The sequence below is a fragment of the Arvicola amphibius genome, chromosome 2 (genome assembly GCF_903992535.2).
Source record: "Arvicola amphibius chromosome 2, mArvAmp1.2, whole genome shotgun sequence".
NCBI classification, from domain to species: Eukaryota; Metazoa; Chordata; class Mammalia; order Rodentia; family Cricetidae; genus Arvicola; species Arvicola amphibius.
Window position 1 is genome coordinate 20,290,465 of NC_052048.2, and position 25,923 is coordinate 20,316,387.

General features: G+C 42.5%; 1 protein-coding gene across 1 annotated transcript; it reads right to left on the bottom strand.

Moving 5' to 3' along the window:
- Nucleotides 1-7,488: 7,488 nt before the first annotated feature.
- LOC119806553 (C-type lectin domain family 2 member D11-like) lies at nucleotides 7,489-18,471 on the bottom strand. The gene is made up of 5 exons (XM_038318332.1): nucleotides 18,388-18,471; nucleotides 11,812-11,943; nucleotides 9,639-9,814; nucleotides 8,588-8,694; nucleotides 7,489-7,643 (listed from the first exon to the last, which is right to left on the bottom strand). The coding sequence occupies exons 1-5, from the start codon at nucleotides 18,431-18,433 to the stop codon at nucleotides 7,499-7,501; spliced, it is 606 nt and encodes a 201-aa protein (XP_038174260.1). The 5' UTR covers nucleotides 18,434-18,471; the 3' UTR covers nucleotides 7,489-7,498.
- Between the last annotated feature and the right edge of the window lie 7,452 nt (nucleotides 18,472-25,923).

Below are 25,923 nucleotides of genomic sequence, written 5' to 3' on the forward strand. Positions count from 1 at the left end.
GTAGCGGCAGGAGAGACCACTAACTTCAATGTAGCCCCAGAAGGGAACACGGACCAGAGACATCCATTTGGTTGCCAGTAACAACTTGGTCCACAGGTATCAATATAGCTTGTAGCAGTCACAAAAGGAGAAAACATGAGCTGCCAGCTGGAAACTTGCTAATACTGGACAAATGTCTAAGCATGTTTTCCCATACTTCAAAATTCCTGATTGCTTTCTTCAATACAGCTGCTTTCTAATCACCACTGCTACATAGACTGGACCACTAGCTACCACTGTTTTCCAACTAATGAGTTCATGACTAGTAGCTGGTCCGAACAAGGATACAGCGAAGGAAACTGCTCTTATCCCCTTTGAGGGAATTTGGGATAACCTAAGTCTGTATTCCCAGGCCATGATCACCCATACTTGGCTGGTGTAGGAGGCCCTTCTGTTTATGTGTTGCTTTCATTGGTTAATAAATAAAGAAACTGCTTGACCTGATAGGGCAGAACTTAGGTAAGCAGAGAAGACAGAACTGAATTCTGGGAAGAAGGGAGCAGAGTCAAAGAGCCACTATAGAGACACCAGATCAGACATGCTAAATCTTTCCTGGTAAGCCATGACCTCATGGTGAACACAGATTAATAGAAAAGGATTAAATCAAGATGTGAGAGTTAGCCAACAGGAGGCTAGAGCTAATGGCCAAGCAGTGCTTTAATTAATACAGTTTCTGTGTGATTGTTTCAGGTGTAAGCTAGCTGGGCAGCTGGGACTAACAAAAGACCCTCCCTCTCTCCATCAACACTTGGCTACAAAACAAACCATTTGTTATCACTCTTGAGATTTAATTGTCCAGTTGGTACAGTTCACATCACCTAGAAGAGCATGCCTGAGGCAGCGACTTCCATAGGAGTGGGTACAATGGAGCAACCACTGAGGGAGCAGGCCTGAACCAGAGACCTCTACAGGACCAGGTGTGAATCAGCGACCTCAGAGGGAGCAGGCTGTAGCCAGTGACCTCTGCCAGAGCAGGCTATAGCCAGCAATCTCTGCCCCAACCTCAGCAGGAGTAGCCCCAAGTCAGCAACCTCTGTGGGAGTGGGGCCGAATGACCCCCAGGTTTGCAGACCAACACCCAAGAGCACTGAGCAGCACCCAGGAACAACAAGTGATCTCTAGAACACCAAGTGACTTTCAGGGTGACTGGAACTGTGGCTCTGACTGCACCACAAGGAGCAACCAACTGAGCCTTGGATCCACTGGCACCTGGAAGATTGATCACCAGAGACACAGCCCCAACTATACCAGTAAGAGGAAAAGATGGTTAGACACAAAAAAAAGGAAATCTGGACATTGAAATACAAAGGAAGAATTCAAAGGATGACTGAAGTTGATATTGGAAGAATGGATTTATAAAACAAGGCAAAGCAAGGATAACTGGGAAGACTGGAACACCCTCTTCCACTGGTGATCTTGTACTCTGTAAAGATTTGTCACTTTTACACATCTAATAAAATGCTGATTGGCCAGTAGCCGGGCAGGAAATATAGGAGGGGTGACCAGACAGGAAATATATGCAATCAGAACAGGAGAACTCTTGAAAGAGGAAAGGCTGAGTCTGCAGTCATCACCCTGAAACAGAGGATACAAGATGAGATTGCCTCACTGGGAAAAGGTACCAAGCCACATTGTTAACACAGACAGGAATTATGAGTTACTATAAGATGTAAGAATTAGTTAATAAGAAAGCCTGAGCTAATAGGACAACCAGTTTATAGTTAATGTAGACCTCTGTGTGTTTATTTGGGAATGAATGGCTGAAAAACCTCTGGTAAGACAGAAACCTCTGTCAACAAATTGCTGTGCCAATGTGTTGGACTAAATTCATGTAAAACCTGAGAAAGCTTGAAAAGTAATTCTAGACACAAAATGACAGAGTTTAACACAGCTTCTTGCTATTTGCTGGTGGTGTGCCACAGCTCCCTTAAGAGAGGTTTTCCTGATTCAGCCACGGATGTTTTGAAATGCCAACTTTCTGGGCCATGCTGCCAGTGCCATCTCTGGATCTTTCAGGAGACCAAGCATTTGAATGGGGTTTGTGAGCAGACTGATACAGCTTGCTTAATGGTGACAAGAATTGGCTGTGTGCCTGAGAATTGGGCTGTGTCCATGGTTCTCAGGTGCCAGTGGCTCTACCATGCTGGACTGGGCAGGCAAGCAGAAAGTACCATGTGTAAGAAGCACTTAGCATTTTCAAAAGTGCTCCTGGACAGTAAAGAATTACAGATATGCAATAAAGACAAATCCAGATGAATCACAGTATTGGATAAATGTACATAAGATAGGAAGAGAGAAGAAAAAGAGTAAAAATAAGCCATGTAAAAAATGGAAAATTCACAGAGAGTCTGGATTATGCTTATTATTGTGATATATTTGAATTTTTTTGACTGTGAATGAGCTAAGTACAGAGAGACATTTCACTGTATGAGCTGCTAAGCTAAACCAGCATTTCTATTATAAAGGTATCATGACTTCCAAATTTGGGACTAAGGATATGTTGCTTTGGAAAAGAGGTTCTTCTCTTGTTTCCACAGTAGATGAGAACCTGTAGATTGCTTCCAGACCAATATGGTTTGATGGAACAAGACCCCCTGAAAGGGTGCTGTGAATGACCCCAAAGAGAAAGTACTTCACCCAATAAACAACAGGAAGGAGTTGGAGAAACTATGCCCACATTCCCAAACATTGTTTATAAATGTCTCTTTACATTTAAAGGGGGATATGCTATAGAAATGGGTACTTGGCATTGGTATGGATATTGGTTTATTAATATAAGTTTTAGATTAATTTTGTTACATGTATATTTCTGTTTTTGATTAAGGTATTGTGTTTTGCAGTTCACTTAAAAATGTAATGTATAATTAAGAAAAATAGTTTAATAGATAATCGTCTATAATAGTCAAGATTGTAGTAATGTTAGTTAGGTTTTCTAGATAGAGATATATTTCAGTTAGTTTGATATTCTTCAAATCTTTCTGAGACCTTCAGAATATGGCATTTAAATGTTTTAAGAACTTAAGACTTTTCATGACAAGACACATCTGCTCCTGGCAGACACCAGCATGGCTCCAGTTGCAGCACAGACCATATACAGCAATATGGCACCTGATGGCAGCATATACTATAGAGCTTTTTTGAGAAGGTTCAATCCAGAAAGTGAACCATTCTAAATCTTGGACATCCCACCCATTCTTCAAAATCAGGGTAGTCATGGAGCTTAGTGCATTAGGGGGCAGAGCCTGTGAGAGATCCAGGCTGCTGCTTACCACCCTGCCAGTACAATATATTTAAGGAGGTCCAATCCAGTAAATGAATTTTCTCCATCACAGACATCCTGTTATTGCTCAGAAACAAAGTGATCTTTTGGCTGGGCCGGGAATCTAGGGGCAGGATCCACTAGAGCTCCAGGCCTCTACACATCTGTGCCATCAGTGCCATCCTGCTGGTTCATTAGGTATTACCATCATACCTGTGTCTTGAGGGCAGCTGCACAGCTTGGTGTCTCCAGTTGAGACAAAATACCCACACTGATGGAGGAGAGTTATCTGTCTATGTTTCTTTCATTGGTTAATTAATAAAGAAAACTGCCTTGGCCCTTTAAGAACAGAAAATTAGGTAGGTGGAGTAGACAGAACAGAATTGTGGGAACAAGGAAGTAGAGTTGGGGAGACGCTTCAGGCAGTGACCATAGTGAGTCTCCACGCTGCTCCTCTCCGAGATGGACGCAGGTTAAGATCTCTCCTGGTAAGCCACACCTCGTGGTGCTACCCAGATTACTAAATATGGGTTAAAGGAAGATGTGAGAATTAGCCAATAAGAGGCTGAAACTATGGGCCAGGCAGTATTTAAAAGAATACAGTTTCCGTGTAATTATTTCGGGTGTAAAGCTAGCCGGGGGCCGGGTGGCGGGACACAGCCCCGCCGCTTCACACTACACCACACTGCAAGGAACCATCTTGAATCAATCTTCAAATATTTTTTTAAAGTCCTGACAACAGAAGTTACAGCTGTGCCAGGACACATTTACTTGAGATAGAGCCATTCTCTCTACCACTCTCTACTGATTTCTAACATCAGGGCCTCACTCCAGCTCTGGCTTGGGTTGCAGCAGCTGTGTCATCCATGTCTGAGACTCCTCCTTGGTGATTGCAGATCTGTAATGCAACCTGCTGCAAGATACCCAGGGCAGTGGGGAGAGAGTGTGGGAGAGACTTGACTCCTCTGCCTCCCCTTCTAGCCCTCTACAGAAGGCATGTGATTCACCCATCTTGGCTCAATCCAATCTTCCCTGGATTTTTTTTTTGAATGTATCAGTCATTCGAAAGAAATGAAAAAAAAAACTTTCATATCTGGTCATAAAATGAAGGTCACTAATACGGATATGATTGTAATTCAGGTTTATGGTATGAGTACAAACTCATACCAAACACTTATTTAATTTAGAATCACCCATAGTCTCCCAAGAACCCATAAGTATAGTCATCTATGATAATTTTCATCTTTGATGTGACCACAGATTATGAATTGATTTTGATAATTTTATTAGTGTAGGAGGTCCTTCTGTATTTGTGTTGCTTTCATTGGTTGAATAAAGAAACTACCTTGGCCTTTAGATAGGAAAGAACTTAGATAGGCAGGGGAAAGAGAGTTAATGCTGGGAGAAAGAAGGCAGGCAGAGAGAGCCGCCATGGAGTCACCGGAGTCAGACATGCTGAATCTTTCCCGGTAAGCCAGGGCCTCATGGTGACATACAGATTATTAGAAATGGGTTAAATCAAGGTGTGAGAGTTAGCCAATAAGAGGCTAGAGCTTATGGGCCAAACAGCAATTTAAATAATATAATTTCTGTGTGGTTATTTTGGGAATTAAGCTAGCTGGGTGGCAGGACACAGCCTGCTCCTCTCACAACAGAGTGGCTGCCCAATGTGGCCAACTAATGTCACATAAAACCTGAGAGGACTTGAAAAGAAATTCTAGACACACAGAATAAAAACAGAGTTTAACAGAACTTTTTGCTGTTTACTGGTAGGGTGCCGCAAAGAGAATTTCCTCACATAGTAGCCACAACAGTAAAAAAAAAAACTGCAGCAGTTTTAAATGCCAGATTTCTGGGCTATGCTCTTAACACAACCTCTGTCTCTTGCAGGAGACAGAGAATTTGGATGGGGTTTTGTGAGTAAAGTGTTATGGCTTGCTTGATAGCAATGTGGACTTCTGTGTGCCTGCACCAAATGGCTCTGAGGCAGGAGCTGCTCCGCCATGCTGAACTGTGCTGATCTCAGGAAGGAACTGGCATAATTATCATAATAACAGTGCAGTTAAGGTTTAGACTGGGCAGGAAACAGGTGGTACCTTATTACCACTACATGACGCAACTTAAGTTTTTAAGAAGGGCTTAACATTTTAAGAAGTGCTTCTGGATAGTAAAGAATTACAGATTCACAATAGGACAGATTCAGACATAAAAGACTTCTAAATAGATTATGGTGTTACATAAACCATGTAGGCTTGGGAGAGAAAAGATAAAGAGTATACAGAATCATAATATAAAGTTAATGCTTTAAAAAGGGGGGGGGGAAGTCTTTAAAGAGACAAAATAAAGTGATAGAGTAAAAATAAGCCATGTAAAAATGGAAAATTCAGAGAGTCTGGATTCTTTGTATTATTTTTTTTTAATTTTTTGACTGTGAAGGAGCTAAATGCAGAGAGACATTTCATTGTGTGGTCTGCTAAGCTAAACCAGCATGTATGTTCTAAAGGTATCATGACTTCCAAATTTGGCTCTAAGGATATGGTGCTTTGGAAAAGAGGTTTTTCTTTTGTTTTCACAGAAGATGAGACCCTGTGGATTGCTTCTAGACCAATATTGTATGATAGACCACACCCTCCTGAAAAGTTGCTGTGAACACCCTCAAAAACTTACTTTGCTCTACTGCCAACTGAGATGAACCTAGCACATAGGATACAACATGAAAGACCTGATTAACAGAGCCCCCATACAGCATGAAGCAATTTGGAGAGAAAAAATGCACCCATATTCCCAAATATTGTTTATAAATGTTATTTTACATTTAAAGGGGGATATGATATAGATATGAATAATTTGCACTGGTATGGATTTTGCTTTATTGATATAAATTTAAGGTCTATCTTGTTATATGTATATGAATTTCTGATTTGATTAAGGTATCATGATTGTGTAGTTCATTTAAAAATGTAATGTATAATTAAGAAATATAGGTTAATAAATAATCCTCTATAATAGTCAAGTTTGTAGTCATATTAGTTAGATTTTCTAGATGTGCATAGATAAATTTCAGATGGATAGGCATTCTTAATATCTTTCAAAGACTACAAAATATGGCATTTAAAATGTTTTAATAACTTAGGGATTTTCATGACAATGAGACACGTCTGCTCCTGGAAGCACCAATCTATATCGAAGAGGCTCCTTATGGAGTTTGTTAGCCATCTAGGCAAGAAACTGCTCTTGCCTGGACTGTTGCATAAACTGGACATGAAAAACCCACAGAGAAAGGACTGCTGAACTTGCCTAAAGTTGAGATGTTCCTTCGGGGTTCCTGATTCATAAAAGAGAAGAGTCTGCAAGACATTCTGCAGGACACAGAAGAAAGTAACTGAACTGTCTTTAAAATTTCCTGCTTCATGAAAAAGTCTGCTGGATACTATGGGCCTGTAGGCTAAAGATGGATGCCAATGGTACAAGATAACTTTGAGTGGCTGTCTAGGAATTGAGATGTCTCTGAAACTTCTAGAGTTTTGGAAATTGCTTACAATGTACTTCCTGTTTACTTAGATAATATTACATCTTTCTGGAGTCTTTGATGGAGTTGAAGAATAGATAGATAGTTATAGTTTTCCATAGTTATGATAAAAGATAAAATAGATATAAATATTGTGACTGTAATTCTTGCTTAATACCTGTTTTATTATATATAACTTTACTATGTTAAAGTGAAAGCCTTTTTTGTTTAAACAGAAAAGGGGAAATGGTGTAGGAGGTCCTTTTGTATTTTTGTTGCTTTCATTGGTTGAATAAAGAAACTGCCTTGGCCTTTAGATAGGGAAGAACTTAGATAGGTGGAGAAAAGAGAGTTCAGTGTTGGGAGAAAGAAGGCAGGCAGAGAGAGCTGCCATGGAGTCACCAGAGTGAGATATGCTGAATTTTTCCCAGTAAACCACGACCCCATGGCGACATACAGATTGTTAGAAATGGGTTGAATCAAGGTGTAAGAGTTAGCCAATAAGAAGCTACAGCTTATGAGCCAAGCAGTAATTTAATTAATACAATTTCTGTGTGGTTATTTCAGCGGTTAAGCTCACAGGGCAGCAGGACACAGCCTGTTCCTTTTACAACATTTTAAAAAATAAATAAATGAAGCTGTAACTGTAGATAACATAATACAGATTTCTTGTGATGACTCTGATACATTCTCTACACACGCTGTGAAATTTCTGGACACTGTAAAGTGTAGCTGTTGGGCATGCTACAAATCCACTTCCTATGTATGTTGTTCCTGCCACTGCTGATCCCTCTGTCACTCAGGTAGGCATGCTTTCCTTCTCCTCGGATGGGAATCCTAAAACAAAAAACAAACAAAATTTCTGCAGTTGACTGCATCCCCCCAGCAATGATCTCTCACTCGTGTCCACTGCTTGTTTATAGCACGAATCACAGAAAGGCAGAGGCCATGAGGAATCACCTGCACTAGTGTTACACCCAGTGACTTTTCCATTCTCGGCATTCCATTTGGTGAGCGCCTTGTCACTCATCCATGTTTAACCATGTACTGTGTGTAAAAAGCATTTGACAGGTACTTGCTACCATGTTCACAAGAACTTCAGCCATGAGTAGCATCCCAAGGGTGGTTTTCAATTCTACCTTGAAGTACTTTTCACATGTATGAAAGTGGAAGAAAATGGACTTAGTAAATTCTAAAGGTCTTTAATAATGGACATTTACCGTTGTAGTGAAATGGGTCTGTTCAAAATGGCTATGCTCACATCCAAGTGCTGTCTTGGGTGCTCTTTGATGATGAGACTTTAGAGAAGGTTCCCAATGCTCCTGGAGTCTGTTTCTGTGACAGGTGCAGCTGTGCACACAGCTGTCTGACAAGTCCTGTCCAATAGTTCTGCAGTGGCTTTCTGAGGTTTTAGAACCCTTAGTGGCCATCAGCTGTTTGTCTGCATCTCACAAGGGCTGTTAGCAGTAAGGAAAGATTTTAAAGTAGTGATAGCAGACAGCATCTAGCCTAGATGCCATCATCAGACTAAAGACTTGGAGTAAAGTAACATTAAGTAAAGCTAATAGATTAAAATTCATTGGGATGTGGAGTTTATTGGGGACTCTCTATTGCATGTAACACACAACAAACACCAAGGACACGTCCAACCCAAGGGCTTATTTTTCTTCCATACCAGTACAGTTCCCTTCACATGACTCAACCTTTCACCTTTCACAACCACGACTCACTCAATCACAACACTTGAACACAGTAGGAGAAAATGCATTCTGAAAACATACAAGTTGTTATATTCAGTGTTGTCTGTCCACATCCAAGGGTGATGTGATGACTCTCTGTGCAGGCCGATCCAGTGGTCAAATGGCCCTTTGTATCTCTTCAGGAAATTCTGCCATAAAACACAAAAACTAATATGTGTCTCTCAACTTCAGATACCATTGACTGTCTCCAACCTGCAGCTTCTTTTCAGGATGTCAACAGGTTTGGACTGAGAGTAATTGACTTTGGAGCCTAAATAATCCTCAGTTCTCAGTGAATATATTTTATAGCCATAACCCATAGTACACTGACAACCACCCCTCCTTCTGTGGCTGAGAAAGTCCCTTGTTAAATACATATTTACAGTTATTAACAGCTGTCACCTTAAGTTTGCAACACCTGCCAGTTTGGACAAAGACTTACATGACCATGTATACTTATGTTTGGTATGGGAGGTCCTTCTATCTGTGTGTTGCTTTTATTGATTAATGAATAAAGAAACTGCTTTGGACCTATAGTAAGGCAGAACTTAGGTAGGCAGGGAAAGCTAGGCTGAATGCTGGGAGAAAGAAGGGTGGAATCAAAAAGAAGCAATGGAGCTGCTGCCAGAGTCCGACATGCGGGAATTTTGCCGGTAAGCCACTGCCACGTGGCAATACACAGATTCATAAAAATAGGTAAAATTAATATGTAAGAGTTAGCCAGTAAGAAGTTAAAGCTAATGGGCCAAGCAGTAATTTAAATAATACAATTTCTGCATGATTGTTTTGGGTTTAAGCTGAACTGGCAGCCAGAAAGAATAAGCGCCCTCCTTATAAAAATCATGTTTCTCAGTCAAATGTATGTCTGGCCATGCAGGTTGACTATTAGCATACAGGAGAGAATGTCTTTGGAGTATCTCAGGGTAACAGCCAGATGGGTTACTATCACAAATGGTACATACTAATATGTGTCCCCCTGTCTCCTGTATGCCTGGGGTAGAATCCTTCCTCATGCTGCAGCCTTAAGGTCCCTATCTTAAGGCAGTAAATATTCAACAGAACAAATAACAAACCAATTTCGATCATTTCTTACCAGCTCCCTTTGGTTGTCAAATCGAGCTAGTTGGGCCTTTAGTGCCCTGCAGTAGTTCTGGCTGAATGTCCAGTTTTCCATGTCTTCAGAAAAATAAAAACATTTATTTCCAAATCCAATCCAGTTTCTTGGGCAAACAGCATAGGTATTGTTGCGTGAGATCTGTTCTGTCTTTCCTGCTTTTGTAATGACGAAATAAAGAGAACCCCTTCACTTCTCTGGATTTAACTATGAACAAATACCAGCATGCAAACATGGCATAGTCAAACAGGTTTTTGATACCAAAACTTTGCTTGAAGACTTTCTGTTATCATATACACATACATTAAATCCATATGAATATATGCTAGCTCTCGTTAGAGGCTGTCAGAATGGCATTTATCAAGACATCACACAGCATATATCAGAAGGGACACTTATTTATTGCTGGTGGGAATATAAACTGATGCATCCAGTATGGAGGCTCCTTTAAAAAGTTACAAATAAACTTTTTATGGCTCAGCTCTGCCACTCCTGGTCATATATGAGAGAACACGACATCATAACACAGAGACCTGAACATCCATGTCTACTGCTGCTCCATGTACAATAGGAGCAAAATGGACCTGACCTAGACATCCATCAACTGATGAACAGATAGTGAAATTGTAATATATGAATCAAAAAGAATGTTATTCAGACATAAAGAAAAATGAAGCTTGTAAAAAAGTGGTGGACCTAGAAAGTATAATATTAAACAAGGTCACACTAGCCCAGAAAGAAAGAGACCCCATGTACTTCCTCATATGCTTGTCTCAGCCCATAATGCACAGTGTGGACAGCTGTTGAGTGTGAGCATGGTGTAACATGTAGAAAAGAGAACATGGAAGAGTGTTGTAAGGTGATAAGCAAGAACAGGATTCAGCAAAGGGCCCATAAGCCATGAATAGGGTTATAAAGAGCATGTTTTTTCTAGTTTCAACTTTGCTGTGTTTTTTTTTTAATTTGTGACTAATAAGTATATAAAAATGTAGATACAACAAAAGTCTAAACCTTAACCAAAGCTCCATGGCTTCAGAATGGTTATTCTGTGTTCAATGAGATTCATAGGGTTTGGGACGTGTCAAGTGCTTAAGTGGCTATGCTAATAGAATTATAATATGTTCTTTTGTGAGTCCATCATAATAAAGTAATTGTGTATGTGTGTGTGTGTGTGTGTGTGTGTGTGTGTGTGTGTGTGAAACTCTTAAGGTAGCAAGGTTTCAGAGAACCACTTAGAAAAATAACAGGTATTTTTATTTCATAACTGTTCTTTTTTCTACTTTGACAGGAAAGAATGACTACATGACTCTGTGGAAGGGCTACTGAGGATAGAAATAAATGATTTGATAAAAAAAACATTAAATACTAGAAATGACAATCACACACTTATTTTTAGTGGAGAGCAATTTGTTGTAGCTATTCCCAGTTCTTATACACACTACCATGAGGCTTTAATGAAAGGAAAAAATGCAGCAGGCCCTGAGGGTGACTGTTATGTAGAGCCATGGGAAAGTTTAGATTATACACACTAAGTCTTGTAGGCAAGTGTTTGTCCATGTTTAGACTTGTATATTATTCACTGACATGGTTAAAGTTGATTTTATAAAACAATATCATGAATCTCTACTCCAGATGTGGCAGAAAAGCTGTACAAGATTTTATCATATTATTTAGAATAGTCTAAAACTAGAAGCTCAGCAACAGCATATTTCTGGAACATTCTATTTAATATTTTCAGACTATAGTTGAAGATGTTAACATAAACCATGGGTCATGGTGGTTCTTTACCATCCCCAGCCATATTATTCTTCACTGCCCTCATTGCCCCTAGCTGCAGCAGTTTCCTTGAGGCTGCTACTTGGGTATTTTTTCTCCTTGTCCTCTGCATTGAATAGTTTCCCCAGGTAGATATATGTCTCCCACATCTCTCTAGAGGTTGCTGAATGTCCTCTTCCTAGGGATGCTGAGCCTGGCCGCCTGTGCTGTTCCTTCAGTGCATCTTCCTGCTAGACCCTAAGTTCCCAGAGAACAGGAATTTCCCGTGTGTTTTCTCTCTGCCCTTCACACAGGGCCTGGCTCACAGGGGTCAGTGAGTGTAACTGACAGTGTGGATGTGGACAGAATGCTGCAGGATCTGGAGAATGTCACTCACCTGACAATGACAGAGCCACAGAAAGTGCAATCACAGCTCCAGTGAGGACGATGATCACTGCATAGCAGCAGTAAAGCCTAGCAGGAGACACGGGGGAGACGATTCTGAGACATTTTCCTTGGAGCTTTTTACCTGAAAAATATTAATATAAGAATGCCAACTTGGAGACTTTCTTAAGAAAAATTAAAGAAACTTAGATGAAACATCCACTTTACAATCCCCTACAAGTATCTGAACGAGTGCTGCAAACCCCTTTCAAAGAAGGCCCTGGTCCATAAAGGATGGCCATGGTGAAAAGAGGACTAGAGATGCTAGAAACAGAACTTCCAAGGGGTCTTCTGGTTACTGAACTGAGGGTGAATCATGAAAGGGCAGAAACCTAAATGAGTGAGGATCACAGTGAAATACAACAACAGTTGGCTGGGTTTCTCTTCAGAAAGTGCTCTGGTTAAAAGTAATGAAAACATTAGGGAAAACTCAGTGTAATTAGACCTATTAACACAATAAGGAAAGAGGAAAATAGAAATATCAATACACAGCAAAATTATGCCAAAATAGGAATTTGAGAAACTTCCTCAACCCTACAAAAGTAATCAATTAAAAACAAAACAATAAATCCAACTACACACTGCTTCACTCCCAAGGGTGCAGTTATTAATGCTTTCCCAGCAATCAGGAGCAGGAGTAGGATATCTGATCTCCGTTCCAGGATGACTTCACAGGAGGTCCACCAAGGGTAAAGAAATAGGCTCATGAAGCTGGAAAAATCCTCAGGACTTAAAATCACTCTTCCACAGGACACAGGTTCAATTCCCAGCGCTCACAGGGTAGCTTACAACTGTGCCAACTCCAGTTCCAGGGGACTCATCACCCTCTATAGGCACCAGGCACTCATGTGATGCACAAACGTGCAGGCAAAACAGCCATATACATAAAATTAGATTCTTAAAGAAATAAAAGAAGGTTTACACTTCTTGAAAACAGATGAAGTGTTTCTCATCACAGATGATGCAATTCTATCTGCATAAAAATTATGACAAATCTATAAAAGACTACTGGATATAATTAATGAATTTACAAAGCTGCAAGATACAGTGTCAGCATGGTAAAGTCAGTTGTTTTTTCTTGTCAAATGGAAATTAAAGTCTAAGACAGCACCATTTACAGTAATGACAAAAACCATAAAATTACAAAGCTAAAAAGGTTCACAGTCAGCACAATATTAACTACATTTAAAGTTATGAAGAAATCAGGACAGGGCTAGATTGTTGGGTCAGTTGTTAAGAGCACTTGTTGCTCTTGCAGAGGACCTAGGTTTGATTCCAGCACCTACATATATAATTCCAGTTTCTGGAATCTGACATCCTTTCCTGACCTTGGTGTGCACTGGAATGAATATGATGCACAGATATTTATGCAGGCAAAACACTCATATGCATAAAATTTTTAACATAAAAAGGAAAGAAATCAAGAGATATCTAAACACATAATTGTTCTGAGATATTTGTTCACATTCATACACCAAGACTGGCAATAAGGTTTAACATTGAATCAGGAGCAGAGCTAGTGACTAGCTGACCAGAATTAGCCATAGAGGTTTTGGAGGACCCAGATACAAATAGAGAGACATGGGAAGTGGTAGGAAGTGGTTGAGAAAGGTTTGCAAGCCCTTTTGTATCTGGAAAGGAGAAAACAAGGTCACTGGACACTTATCTACTGCTTCTCTGATCAATCAGGTGTTTGCCCCATTATCTGACTCCCAAGTTTCATTCAATAACAGAACAATATAAGTAAGGATTCACATGATAAACTGGAACTCAATATTGCTCATGTGTAAACAACTCCTGAGCAAGTTTATATATGCAACACAGTATCACTTCCTGGTGGAGGAAGGAGTGATTGCCTTCAGAAAAAAATCATAGCATCAAATTATTAAAAAGTACTAAGAATACTAAAGGAAACTAGAATATTCAAAAATGATTCTGAAGATGTATCAAATTCAGAAAGATCACGCTGCCTCATATCATGACTTATGAGAACAGAAATAAAGACAGCTTGGTGCTAGTAAACAAGTAGACAGAACAATACATCAGAAAAAAAAAGACTCCAGAAATGATATCAAGCACTCATGGTCAACAGATATTTAAAAGAGATGTACAGTTTTTAGACAGGGAGAGTGTGGCACCGCTCCAGTATGTGCTACTGAAACAACCTGGTATCTGTCTGCTAAAAACAAGACTCAAGATGGACTATAGACCCGAGCATGAAGCTCAATATTGTAAAGTCACTGGATTCTTTACAAAGTGGAGAGAATGCTTGTGAACATGTCTCGGGCAAAAAAATCACTAAATAACAGGAGGTTGATGAATTAGATGTTGATGTGAATCTAAAGTCTTTCTTTCAGAAAGGCAAAACTATGCAGCCAGTATGAAGCTGTTTGTCCAGGAAGTCTACAATATGGTGATGTGCCCCCATCCTACCCACATACCCAATGCTGGAAGGAAAGCCTGCATTTAAGGTTTAAGAAAAAGAAAGAGAAACCTTTATGTGCATATTTGTAGCAGCTTTAAGGATCACTGTAAAAAAAAAAAATGGAACATTTGCAATCACTCAAATGTCCCCAAGCGGATGACAAGGTAAACGCACCCTCTCTATACAAGAGACAAGTGGACCACAAGCCTGCACTTGCCTAGTTCTTATACCACTTTACCAGGGCAAATGTCCCCAAGGCTTCTGACTCAAAACATTCCTATACTAATCAGCAAGCTTAAGCAAGCTTAACGGCAGTGAGCCACAGAAAACAGTTTCCTTCTGACTAACTTTAAAAAATACACCAATCACCCCAACTGCTGCAACCCGCTTCCTCCTCTCACTTCTCCACAAGTTTCCTGCCAGCTTTTCGTAACTTCTTTGTATAACATTTGACTATGTGGTGCTTGCAAGCTTCTGAGTTCAGGTTACTGTTTCTGTATCAGCGGTGCTGTGGATACAGTCTCTTAGAATCTCACCAGCAGTGTATCTGACATGCTCTTGTCTGAAGAGCATTGTCTGAAGAGCAGAATGTAATGCTGAGACATGTGAAAGAAGACAAGTGTGAAGTCTCTGCTTCAGGGATCCATTTTATGGCCTTCTGGAAAAGTAAGTATGTAAGGGCTGGGGACAGAGGTACAAAAACTCTGCAACTGGGAATGGGGAAGTTTGGGTAGGGGTGGAGGGGGTCTATATGTCCTTTATAAGCTATTGTTTAAGATTTATTTTATGTGTGTTACTGTTTTGTTTGGACTTATGTATATATGTGTGCTACATGCATGCCTAGTGTTAGGGGGGGCCTCTGAAATATGTGTTGGATCCTGGAATAGGAGTCAGGGGTATGTATGTGAGTCACCATATGGGCTCTCTTAGAGGCAGGGCTGCAGTTGGCGGGCTTTCTGAGGGGACTGAGCCTGGAATTGGAAGTGCAGGATCTGAGTGTGGATGGGGCCCCCACCTGGAGATCCCCAACAGGAGTATGGGTCACAGCTTTCCCCATTTATTCACTGATAAATGTAGGTGGGTTCCAAGTACTGGTTTTTGTGAACGGTGTTTGTAGTCAGAGACTGCTCGTTCATTTCTGGGCCTCCCAGACCCAAAATAATCACACAGAAACTGTATTGATTGTAATACTGTGTTACTGTTGGGATTCAGTCATTATACTGGCCCCTGTCATCTGGCAGGATGAAGCCAGGCAGTACCCTGGCCAGCCCAGATTCCAATGGCTGTTATGTCACTGCATAGTCTATATTCAGTTGCTATTTCTTTAAGAGACAAGCTCTGTCAACTATCGATTTCTTTCCAGCTCGGCCTGCATGGAGTATTTGTCTCCCATGAGGCCTCTGGCTCTCACCTGCCTCCTGCCCCTTGGCCCACCATGGTCTCTCTCCCGCCATTTTACAACACTTACACTAATACACAATCAAGTACAAATATCTCTTGGGGAGGTAGAGAGGAAGTAGACAATATTTTCAATAAAGCGGTGTCAGATCTGGTGTTAAAAGGCTCAGTAGGATGAGTACAGCCCACAATAACACAGTGTTTCAAAAAATAGCTGAGGAGTTTAACATATTCACCTTTAAGAAATTTTCCTAATGTGATCTCTCTGCCAACGCAAAAATCCGAATAAGCCAAATCACAACGTTATTAAATAATATCCAGGTTTAATGGGATTTAATGGGATTCCTGTGCTCTGGGGTGGCCCCGAGGGGGAACCAGGAGGCCACAAATGTCATTACCAAGAGGAAGGAAAAGAGACCATGAGGGAACGTTCTGGAGAAGCAGTTTAAGTAGACTGGGGGAGTGGTCAAGATTTTGGCGGGCTGTCTTGACCCTCATTCGGGGAGGGGTAAAGCTTGGCGGGCACAGGGATGGGGCCTCCAAAGATGGAGACCAGAGACCGGGACTTACATTCACCATAATAAAGCAACATGTATGTCCATTTTAATGGGTCAATCAAAAAACACATCCTGTTCGACATTGAGCTGTGAGCTGCTCGATCCGGTTCACCAGCAGGGGGCCCCACGGGCAGGAGAAAGATCTTCCCAGGACTTTGTTTTAAGCAGCCCTAGGCTTTGTCTCAGGTCTGGAAGGTGAAGAAGAAGCCGCCATCTTGGAAGTTCTCCATCTTTAGTGCTTAGTCATGGGCTCTCTTAAGGCCTTCTCTTAAGGAATTTATCTAGCCCCTAATCCCTCAGAAATGCTTGGTTTACCTGAGAAACAGTAGTATTGTTCATGAGCTTTCTCTTTTAGTATTAGTCAGAGGAGGGGAAAGCGTCAGAGAGCTTGCGGTGAGTTCCAGAGAGCTGGGTCGGCAGACAGCAGATGAGAAAGTGAGACTCAGAGAAGCTGCAGAAAGTTCGAGAGAGCTGGGTCCCCAACTTTCACCTAAGTCAGCTGCTTTACGGACTGGTCACTGCCGTGAGAACTTGGCTGCCATTTCCAGCCCATAGACAATTCGAAAGAAGGAAGGAAAACTTTACTTTTTAATGTTCCCCAGCACATCAGGTGCTCTGGCTAACCATGAGGAATATGTGACTCGGTGGCCCCTAAGTGCCTAGCCGCAACAGAGGACATACCTGCTGCTCTACCACAAGGAGAGGCCTGGGTGGGTGCGGAGGGAGAGTCCTTTAGGTGCACACTGGATGGCACGGGATGGGGCCGAGGGATTCAAGGGAGGCCTAGTTAGAAGGCTTTCCTCTTCAGTTTGTCCCCCACCACCCAGACCAGTAGTTCCACCACCGCAGGGGCCTGTCCACCTAGAGGAACTTAGCCTGATCTCCTGAGGCTGCCACTAGACCTTTAAGCTAACAATAATTGTGAACTCTGTTTTTCAAGAAATATTCTATTCCTAAACAAAAATATTAATGTAGGGGTATAGTCACGTCTCAGCAGTGAAGAGCATTTGCTGCCCTTGTAGAGAGAGGACTTGGTTCATTTCCAGCACCCACAGGGGGGTTCACAATTGCCTAAGTCCAGGTCCCGGGGATTCAACTCCTTTTTCTGATATCTGTGGGCGGCAGGCATGCATGTGGTGCACAGACAAGCAGGGAAAACACACATAAAACACACACGTAAAATGAATTTTAAAAGTTTTAAATTAAAGGGAAAGGGATTTAAAGAATGAAATATAAACATTTTCCAAAATGAGAGGATACGGTTTTAAAATAGCAATCTCCGATGTCCTTTTCCCATCATTTACCATAAACTGAAACTGTAGATGGATTTAGAGGTGGGATCAATCTCCCATCCCTGACCTACTGAAAATCCTGGGATGAAGCACTAGGTAAAGTAGAACAGAGATTGTTCCCTGATGCCACAGAATCCTTTAAGACCTGAAGGAGTACACCTGTGTCCTAAGGAAAGGGGAGAATTTCTGACAGGCTGGAGGTTATGGATGAAAAAACACGCAGGGTGGGGGAGGGGGATCCATTGTGGGAGCCCAGAAAAGAAGGGGGAGGGGAGGTGTGAGCAGGGGCACTTTAGGGGCACTGGATAGCAGCGACTTGCCTGAGCATGCCCAGGTTCCTCCAACCAGTCCTGGAGGAATCCGGACACCTACTTTGCTTTACAAACTCAGAAGAGCTGTTTATCTCTCCCTGCGGCACCAAGTATCTACAATCAAGTATGAGTGGCTAGGCCGGGCGGTTGTAAAAGTCCGTCAGACTATGGGGAAATGTAATCTGATGGGCAGCTTGTTGAACCCCAACACCTACAACACAGGGCTACTGTTCCTTTAATCACAGTGAGTGAGGCAGCCTCATTGGCTACTTTCAGTCAACACAGGTACTCTGTGCCTCACTCAGGCGGGAGTTTAAAGAGCGCAGATTCAACAAGTTCGCTGTTGGTTGTTCTTCCCCAAACATGTTTAAGTAAATTTCGCCATAACAGAATAATACAGAATTGCACCGGTGTGTTCCTACCCACCCGCAGCCTCAATGGATCTGGAGAGACCCCTGTGGCAGGCTAAAGGGAGGAAGATTCCACTCCCCTAGTGAAGCTTCCCTTTCTCCCTTTAATTTAGTTAACGATTCATTAAATACGTACGGTTTTCTCCCACACGATCCAGGGAGGTGGACTCCGCAGTTGACATTTTTATGAAGGCTATGCACCACCTATCGTCTTGATGAAGCAAAGAGACTCGGATGAATGAGATGGACATCTGAAAACAGACCAAGAAAAGCCTGTGGGCGTGGTTTAAATAAGCTCTGCCCAGCTGGTCTGTGATTTGTTGCCTGATGAATCATCCTCAATATTCACCCCTTTGACATAAAAAAAAAAAAAGCATAAAATCTGATTATTGTAGGAACGGAATTACAAATTTGGAGAGGGACACGGCAGGAAATGTGTACCATAAATGAAATGTGTACTGCAAAAGGGAATTTAGATTTGTTGATGTTTTAGATTTTGATGGCACAAAACGCTTTTAAATTAGAGCAACTTCATACACTTTTCTCTCCTGCCAAGGTAGGACAACAGGGGGGGTTTCACTGTCCTGGGGAAATCAAACTAAAAACAAAACAACTGCAAAAGGGTGAGATGTAATTACCAGCCCCTTTTCGAGCCTTGTGAAAAGGGAAGTTTCTGGAAAGCAGCAGCACCTTCCACAGACCCTTCTACAAGGCTGATTGCCCTTCAGTGACCAGAGAGGGTGTGCAAGCCTGTGAGTTCAGAGCCACTTTTTGCCCTCTTTTATAAAAAATGTTTATTGGGGAGGGGAGAGGAGGGAAGAGAAGCAGAGAAAAATGTATAGCTCAATAAAATCAATTTTAAAAAAATTTACTCTATCATATTGGAAAATCTAAACAATAAATGTATATTACCTTATACATATTTGTGCTTTTTGAACATATGTATGTACATCTGTGAATGCCTGGTACTCCCGGAGGCCAAAGAGAGCATCAGGTCTCCTGAAACTGAGCCCTCCTTCCAGCCCTCTCAATACTTACTTATTGCTCTTCTCTGTCTCTCAGGTTTATGACCATCAGTGTACTCAGAAGACTAGCTTTCCTCGCAATATATTAACAGACAGTTCCCACAAAACCAAAGGCTAAGAGCATCATCGGGTACCATCTGACCCCTGTAACAAACGCCACCTCCCCCCAACTTTGCTATAACTGCCTCTCTGGTACTTCCACCAATGTGCTTGAAAAGTGTCTTCACGAGTGGCTTCCACTGTTGTGTGACTGTAAAGACTCCATTGCCACCTCAGAAAATGGAATTTGGAGAAATCTAAATCTGTGTTCACTCATTTTGTCTCCAGAGTAAACCCGTACCTCCTCTGGGGTGAGAGCTGTGTTTCCGCACACAATGGGCAGTGACTCTCTGGGAATCAGCAGGCTGAGAGGGGACCACTCTTTCCATGGTATGAAGGTTAAGCACATTTAGAGGGGCTGGGGTGTGTGTGTGTGTGCGTGTGTGTGTGTGTGTGTGTGTGGCTACCAGAAAGTTACAGCTGTGTTTATGGATTGATCGGGAACAGATGAGTTATTTTCATTGCCAGACATTCTGTTTCTGCAGATGGAACTGAACAGTCACTCTGGGGCTAAGGAATTCTTTATGGATTGGGGCTACACAGCCCACTGCATCCTGACTCAATTGCTCATGACCTGAGGCTCTTACTCAAAATATCCCAACTCTGGAAGGGTAAAAAAGAAAATGGTGGAAAGGAGTTGACATTTGAGGAGGCTGCTGGTGGATCCCAAAGGTGGAATGAGCATGTTGAGATGCTTTCAGGATAGATGAAAGCTGTTAGTCTGGGGCATAGAGAGTCCAGTGTTGCTTTGGGCCAGGAAAGCAAGGAGTCTTTGTTGGAGGAAGTTGATGAGAAGCTAAAAAGTCAAGGACCACACAAGAAAGTTAGTACAATTATAACAATTAGGCCTGCCAAGGGGACTACTGACAGTCCCCAAGCAGAGAGGGGGCCTTCCAGAAAGTATTGCCTATTCTTTCTCTTGTGTTTCTTCCTAGTAATTGTCTAGCATTTCCCCTTACTAGGCCAGATTCATTCACATCAAAACAGCATTCCTTGCCTAGGAAGAACAGATGCCCCCTCTTTCTGCAGTTCTTAAGTCCAACCTCTGTGGTTTTGGAGGACCACCACAGTCAGGGAATCTCTGAGTTTGTAGCATGGCTGTGCTTTGTTGTACCAGGGTCATGACTTCCTTTATATGGTTGCTCAGTTGGCTGTGCTGTACCTCTTAGAGTCCTGTTGCTGCGCCAATGGTAGTTGCCCCTCTATGGCCTTCTCCAGCAGTACGGAAGTAGAATGAGGCTTCTGTTTTCCATGAAATGATGAACAAGATATTAATAGGTTTCCCATGCCCAGAGAACACTGGAGTCTGGAGTAAGGAAGACTGTGACATGTTTCCCCCCACCCCAGGGTACCTAGTGTAAGTGCAATCCTGGCAGGCAAAGTAAGTCCCATTTGATGCCGAGTGGACATAATTTGTTTCTGGTCCTAAACAGTCAGCTTCTCTGATTATCTGAACCAGGGGTCTGGCTAAGTGGCGCAATTTGTTGACTAGTCGGTTTGTGTTAAGTTAGATATGCCTACTCTGTATATTCGTTTGGCTCTGCTAGTCTTTCTAGAAATCGACAGTCAGTGGAGGAGGTGGGGGGGTGGACAACTTCAGAGATAGTAGAGCAAAGCCTGATTAGAATAGGGAATGTAGATAAATTAGGATATCAGCTTGGAGGGCGGTGGTTGTGGGAAGGAGTGTGTTGGCTTACTAAGGGCAGATTAAAGGAGTCAAAAAAGGAAGCAAAAGAGAAGCAAGCCTGACCTTCACAGAGGACCGTGTTTATATTGGTGGAAACGACGTGGGAAAGGAGTCTTCTTATGAAAAGCCAACAGAGTCCTGATCTGCTGACTTCCTCCCAGGGTTCAGTTAGGTTGCCTCAGCATAGGGAAAGGGATCTTTGGTTATCTCTGATCTCAGGGGAAAAAATTCACATGTTTACAGTTCCAGACAGGTCTCTTTATTGTTTTGCTTTAATTTTATTTTCTTGCTCTAATTGTCTATAATTTCTTAGGTCTAATTCTGCCTCAATTCTAATTCCAATTCCAATTCTCTGTTACAAATCTCTGTTCCAATTCATTCTTGTTCTAAATACTCTACCTTCTTCTTCCTTTTCTTTTTCGTCTTCATCTTCATTTTTCCTAAATTCTTTGCTCTTCCAATCTTATTTCTTCCCAATCTTATTTCTTATACTGTTAAAAATTCCCAATCATGTGTGTGTGTGTGTGTGTAAGTATGACCATCCAATAGCAACTTGGTAGAAAAAAAAACAAACTACAAGGAAAATTAACAGGGAAACAGGCATTTTTAGAAAATATACAGCAAATCTTATCAGCCAGTTTGTAGCTAATCACAGCTTCTGTTGTGTGTATGTTTCCACTGTCTCTTAAAGGGCTCCCTAGAGGTTACAGAAGGAGGAAACTAAACCATGGAAAGATCTAAGGAAAAGGCAAAGAATACAAGCATTATTTTACATTTCTTAAGTGTGATTAATAATATCTGGACATGGTTAGTCAGTTAGGTGCTATTGATCTCTTGAAGGGCTTTGACACCTGTAATACCACCCTAATTTGTCATAAATCTTTAAAGCACTTAGATTTAGCAAGGCCAAGACACCTGCAGTTCCGCTCTGTGATAGTCCTCCTGTGATCACTCCCCAAGTTCTTATATCTGGCCAAATCATACTATGAGGGAGTTAGAGAATGGGCTTCTACATTTTATTTTATTGTAGTGTGGGACAAAAGGTTTGACTTAATTTTATTTGTTAGAACACACAGTTTAGAGAAAAAGTCATCGTTGTTGTTAGGCTGCAACTGCTGTTGTGAGAAATAAACCACAGAGCTCAACAACAACCCCCCCCCCCCCGCGCGCACCCCTGTCTAAGTTTATTACTAAAGGGCAGGGGCAAGGGGAAGGAAGTATGGCTACCCAGAAAGAGGACCGAGAGAGGGCAAACAGGCAGGTAGAGCTTGCTTAAAAGGAAAAGCTTGCACGTGCGTACAGGGACTTAATTAAGCAGCAGAACAACGGATAACGTAGCCACGCAATGCATAATGTGGCCATACAATGTATTACATAGCCACGCAACACATGACGTTTCATGCTACCCATGACTTGGTGACCTATGGTCACAGGGCCCCTGGGCTGGCTGAGTGATCCCCTGAATGCCTGTGGGCTGGGAGGAGGGGGTACCGGAGGTGAGAGGGAGTGTCAGTATATGCTGAAATCCTACTAACTGCACACAGGAAAACTGTGCCCAGCATATGAGGAATACACTTCAGGGGAGCATGTTATCACACAAGAGAATCTGCAGTTAGAGACAGCCAGTTATTCAAAAGGCAGTATTTTTAACAAGCCGTGCCTACGTGGGATTAACCTCGATCAACTTAACCTCTTCTTATGGGCTGGACTTCTAAATGTCAGCAGATCCACTGACATGAGGATCCCATGAACCCCACTCACTCACATGGAATCATATCTCACTCGCATGGAAGGATGGACCGTACATCCCATGCCATGTGGGTAGATGAGCTAATGTGGATGAGACAAAATTCCCACTGGAAGAAACTGGCTGCAACCTTTCTAGGGGCAGAAATGACGTCCATAGTCCAGAAGCCGAGACTGACTGTCCAGTGCCTTGTGTGTGGTGACAGCTGTGGGAAGCAGTGTCCTGAGTGAACATGATTGGCTCTGGAGATGGAGTTTTTGTTGTTGGAACAGAGGTAGGATATGACAGGGTAGTCTTTTGGGACATTGATCAGCCTGATTTGGGGGAAAGAATCATTTGTCTTTTTTGCTGTCGCCTGCCGTGGGCAATGGTTGCTTGGGAAGGAGGACTGCTTCGTTTCTGTAGGAAAAGGGAGTTCATTATTGATGTTTCCTTTTGCTTAGGAAACCCCTTTCTCTCCAGAGTAAGGTGTTGCATGTGCTATGCTGCAGATGTATTTGAAACCAGTGTATATGTTGACCCTAGGACTGGAAGCAAGTGTGAGAGCCCAGGTAGGAACAATTAGTTCTGCATTGGGAAGCTGTGTGAAGGGTAGGGATTCGCTTCTACTAAGTGTGGGCTTATGGGATTAGTGGGGTTCTGCCAGTGCCCATGTCAGAGGAGCTACAGTCAGCAAGGGAGCTTAGGGAGTTCAACTGACCGAACAGCAAAGCTAAAGCCAAGAGAGGCTCTGCTCTCATCAACTCGCAGCAGGCATTCCCACACCTAGCCAAAACCCCCAACCAGTGAGTGGCACAGCCTTGGGGTGCAAGACGCCGAGGAGCGCGGGTCAAGCGCGGCCCCAAGGCGCTCATCTCCGGCCGACCTCGCCTCCTGCGGCGTCCAGTAGCCCCTAGCTCAGTCCCACGAACCGGCCTCAGCCTCCTCTGCTACATCCCTTCTTCCCACCGCAAGCACTGCCCAAACTTCCCCTTCTCCCGGCACAAGCGGGCACGCTACGTGCTGACGTCATCACGCCGGGAACGTCTGCCACACCCGCAGCCTCCAGCCCCCATCTTTGGTGTGGCTAGACAAGCGGAAAGCGAGGGAGGAGCAGAAGTGGAAGTCGTTATTCAGAGGTGAGAAATGCTGGGGAAGGAATTCACTGAGGGCGAATGAAAGCCAATAGAGAGCAAACTGCCACAGAATAGGGGTCCACAGTAAGCATAGCGGCTACCGTGTGCCTAGCGGAGGGGGCGGAGCTGCCTGTAGAATCTGCGGAGCTTTCCGGTCGTCACTTCTCATTTATTGGTTGCCTTGAGGGAGCATAAGAGGGGCAATTGGTGGGAGTGGACATCAGTCATACATTAGTCCCACCTCCAGGAGCTTCTCTTGTTCTGTCGCGCTAAAATCTTTTAAGGACGCTTGTCTCTGCGGTGACGTCACAGCGCCACCGTCGCACGCTACAAACGTCTTCACCACTCCAGAGGTGTAGGGAAGCCAAGGGAGAGGATGAGAGTACCGTTGCCAGGGGCTGTGGCGGATCTTCCACCGGAACAACAGCCTTGACTGTTAAGTGAGATTTTTGTCACGCGTTGGGGTCAATTCAAAGGCCCTGTTATTTATCATCCTCACAGTTCAGTTTTCTCGGCCTTAGAAGATCGCTTTTTGGTAAAAATGGGCGGAGAAAAAACATAAAAATATGAACCTGGATAGAGTCACTGCAGTCGAGCTCCTCAGCTGAACACCTCGGTGCAGGCCCTGCCCAGCTCTCCAGAAGGAAGTCCCCTGAGCACACCCGGTTGGTAGGACTTGTAGAACAGTCAGGAAGAGTGGCATGTGGCCAGCCCCGGCACGACTAAGGTGATTTCAACAAACAAAATAGGACGAAAGAATATTCCTGTCCCAACAAATTTGCAAGGTCTGGCTTAGAATTTGTTTCGGCCATTACGGGTGGCACGTTTACTACATGTGATAACTTTTTCTTACTTGGAGAAAAGTGAAAGTACCATAAGGAAGAAGTGGAGAAGATTAGAATTCTCAAGGTCTGTGCCAATAGAAAGATCCGCAAACCAAAAATAATTGTGGGGCCGTGTGGACCACGGACAGACTTTACATCTTTCTTCCATTACCTTGAAATGAAATAGAGTTAATTCAGGGCTGCCTTCTCTTTCTTTTTTCCCTTATACCAAGAAAGGGATCTAACAATCTCGTGGTGAGATTTTAGGATGCTGGCTCTAAATTATCGTCAGATGTCATCGCTGTACATTATTCATGTATTCTTGTTTACCTCATGCATGCGCCTTAGTGGCTTAGTGGAGCCAGAACCTGCTCTATAGATCGGGACATTTATTTCCCCTGCCCCTGGCTTTCTCTCTGTGGCCTGATAGAGGTTACAATACCGTGATTTTAATGAGCAAGGAATTGCATACTTGAGATCTCAAGCCCAAGCTTCAGTCTCTTTTTCAGCTTCTAGAGCATCTTCCATGTGAGTACTGTCATAATTAACAGTGACCAGAGACCATAGTGTGCTTACGTTTTTTGTTTGTTTGTTTGGTATAGTATGAAATTTTTGTAGTGAACAGTAGACAGCTTAAGTGAATTCATAATAAGCAATTATAAATCATAAAGTGTCATAAAGGAAAGGTGGACTGTGATAGCAAATAGGTAGACCAGCTATATAAAGATGGCTTTAAGTAAGGGAGTTTTAAGTGTTTTTGAAACTATTAATAAAATTATGGTTTTATTCCACTAAAAAAAAATAATGGCTTTGGGGTGAAGATGCTATGTAACCCATTCTTGGCTTCTAATAAAAACACATATGTTGTGATCTTTTTTGGTTTAGTTTGTTTGTTTGGTTGGTTTTTCAATATAGGGTTTCTCTGTGTAACAGTTCTAGCTCTTATAGATTGCTGGGCACATGGGCAACAAAGATGGCCCTGAGAGGAAGTTGGACAGGCAGGTCCCAAGCTGTTTACCCTAAGATCCTATTCGACACAGAAGTCAGGCGAGATGACATCAGCACATGAACAGCTCGTGGACAATAGGGTAAATGTAGGACACCTGAGTGCATGATAGGGTGACCATTAAGATGATTGTTTGGCTACTCTTCCACACACACACACACACACACGA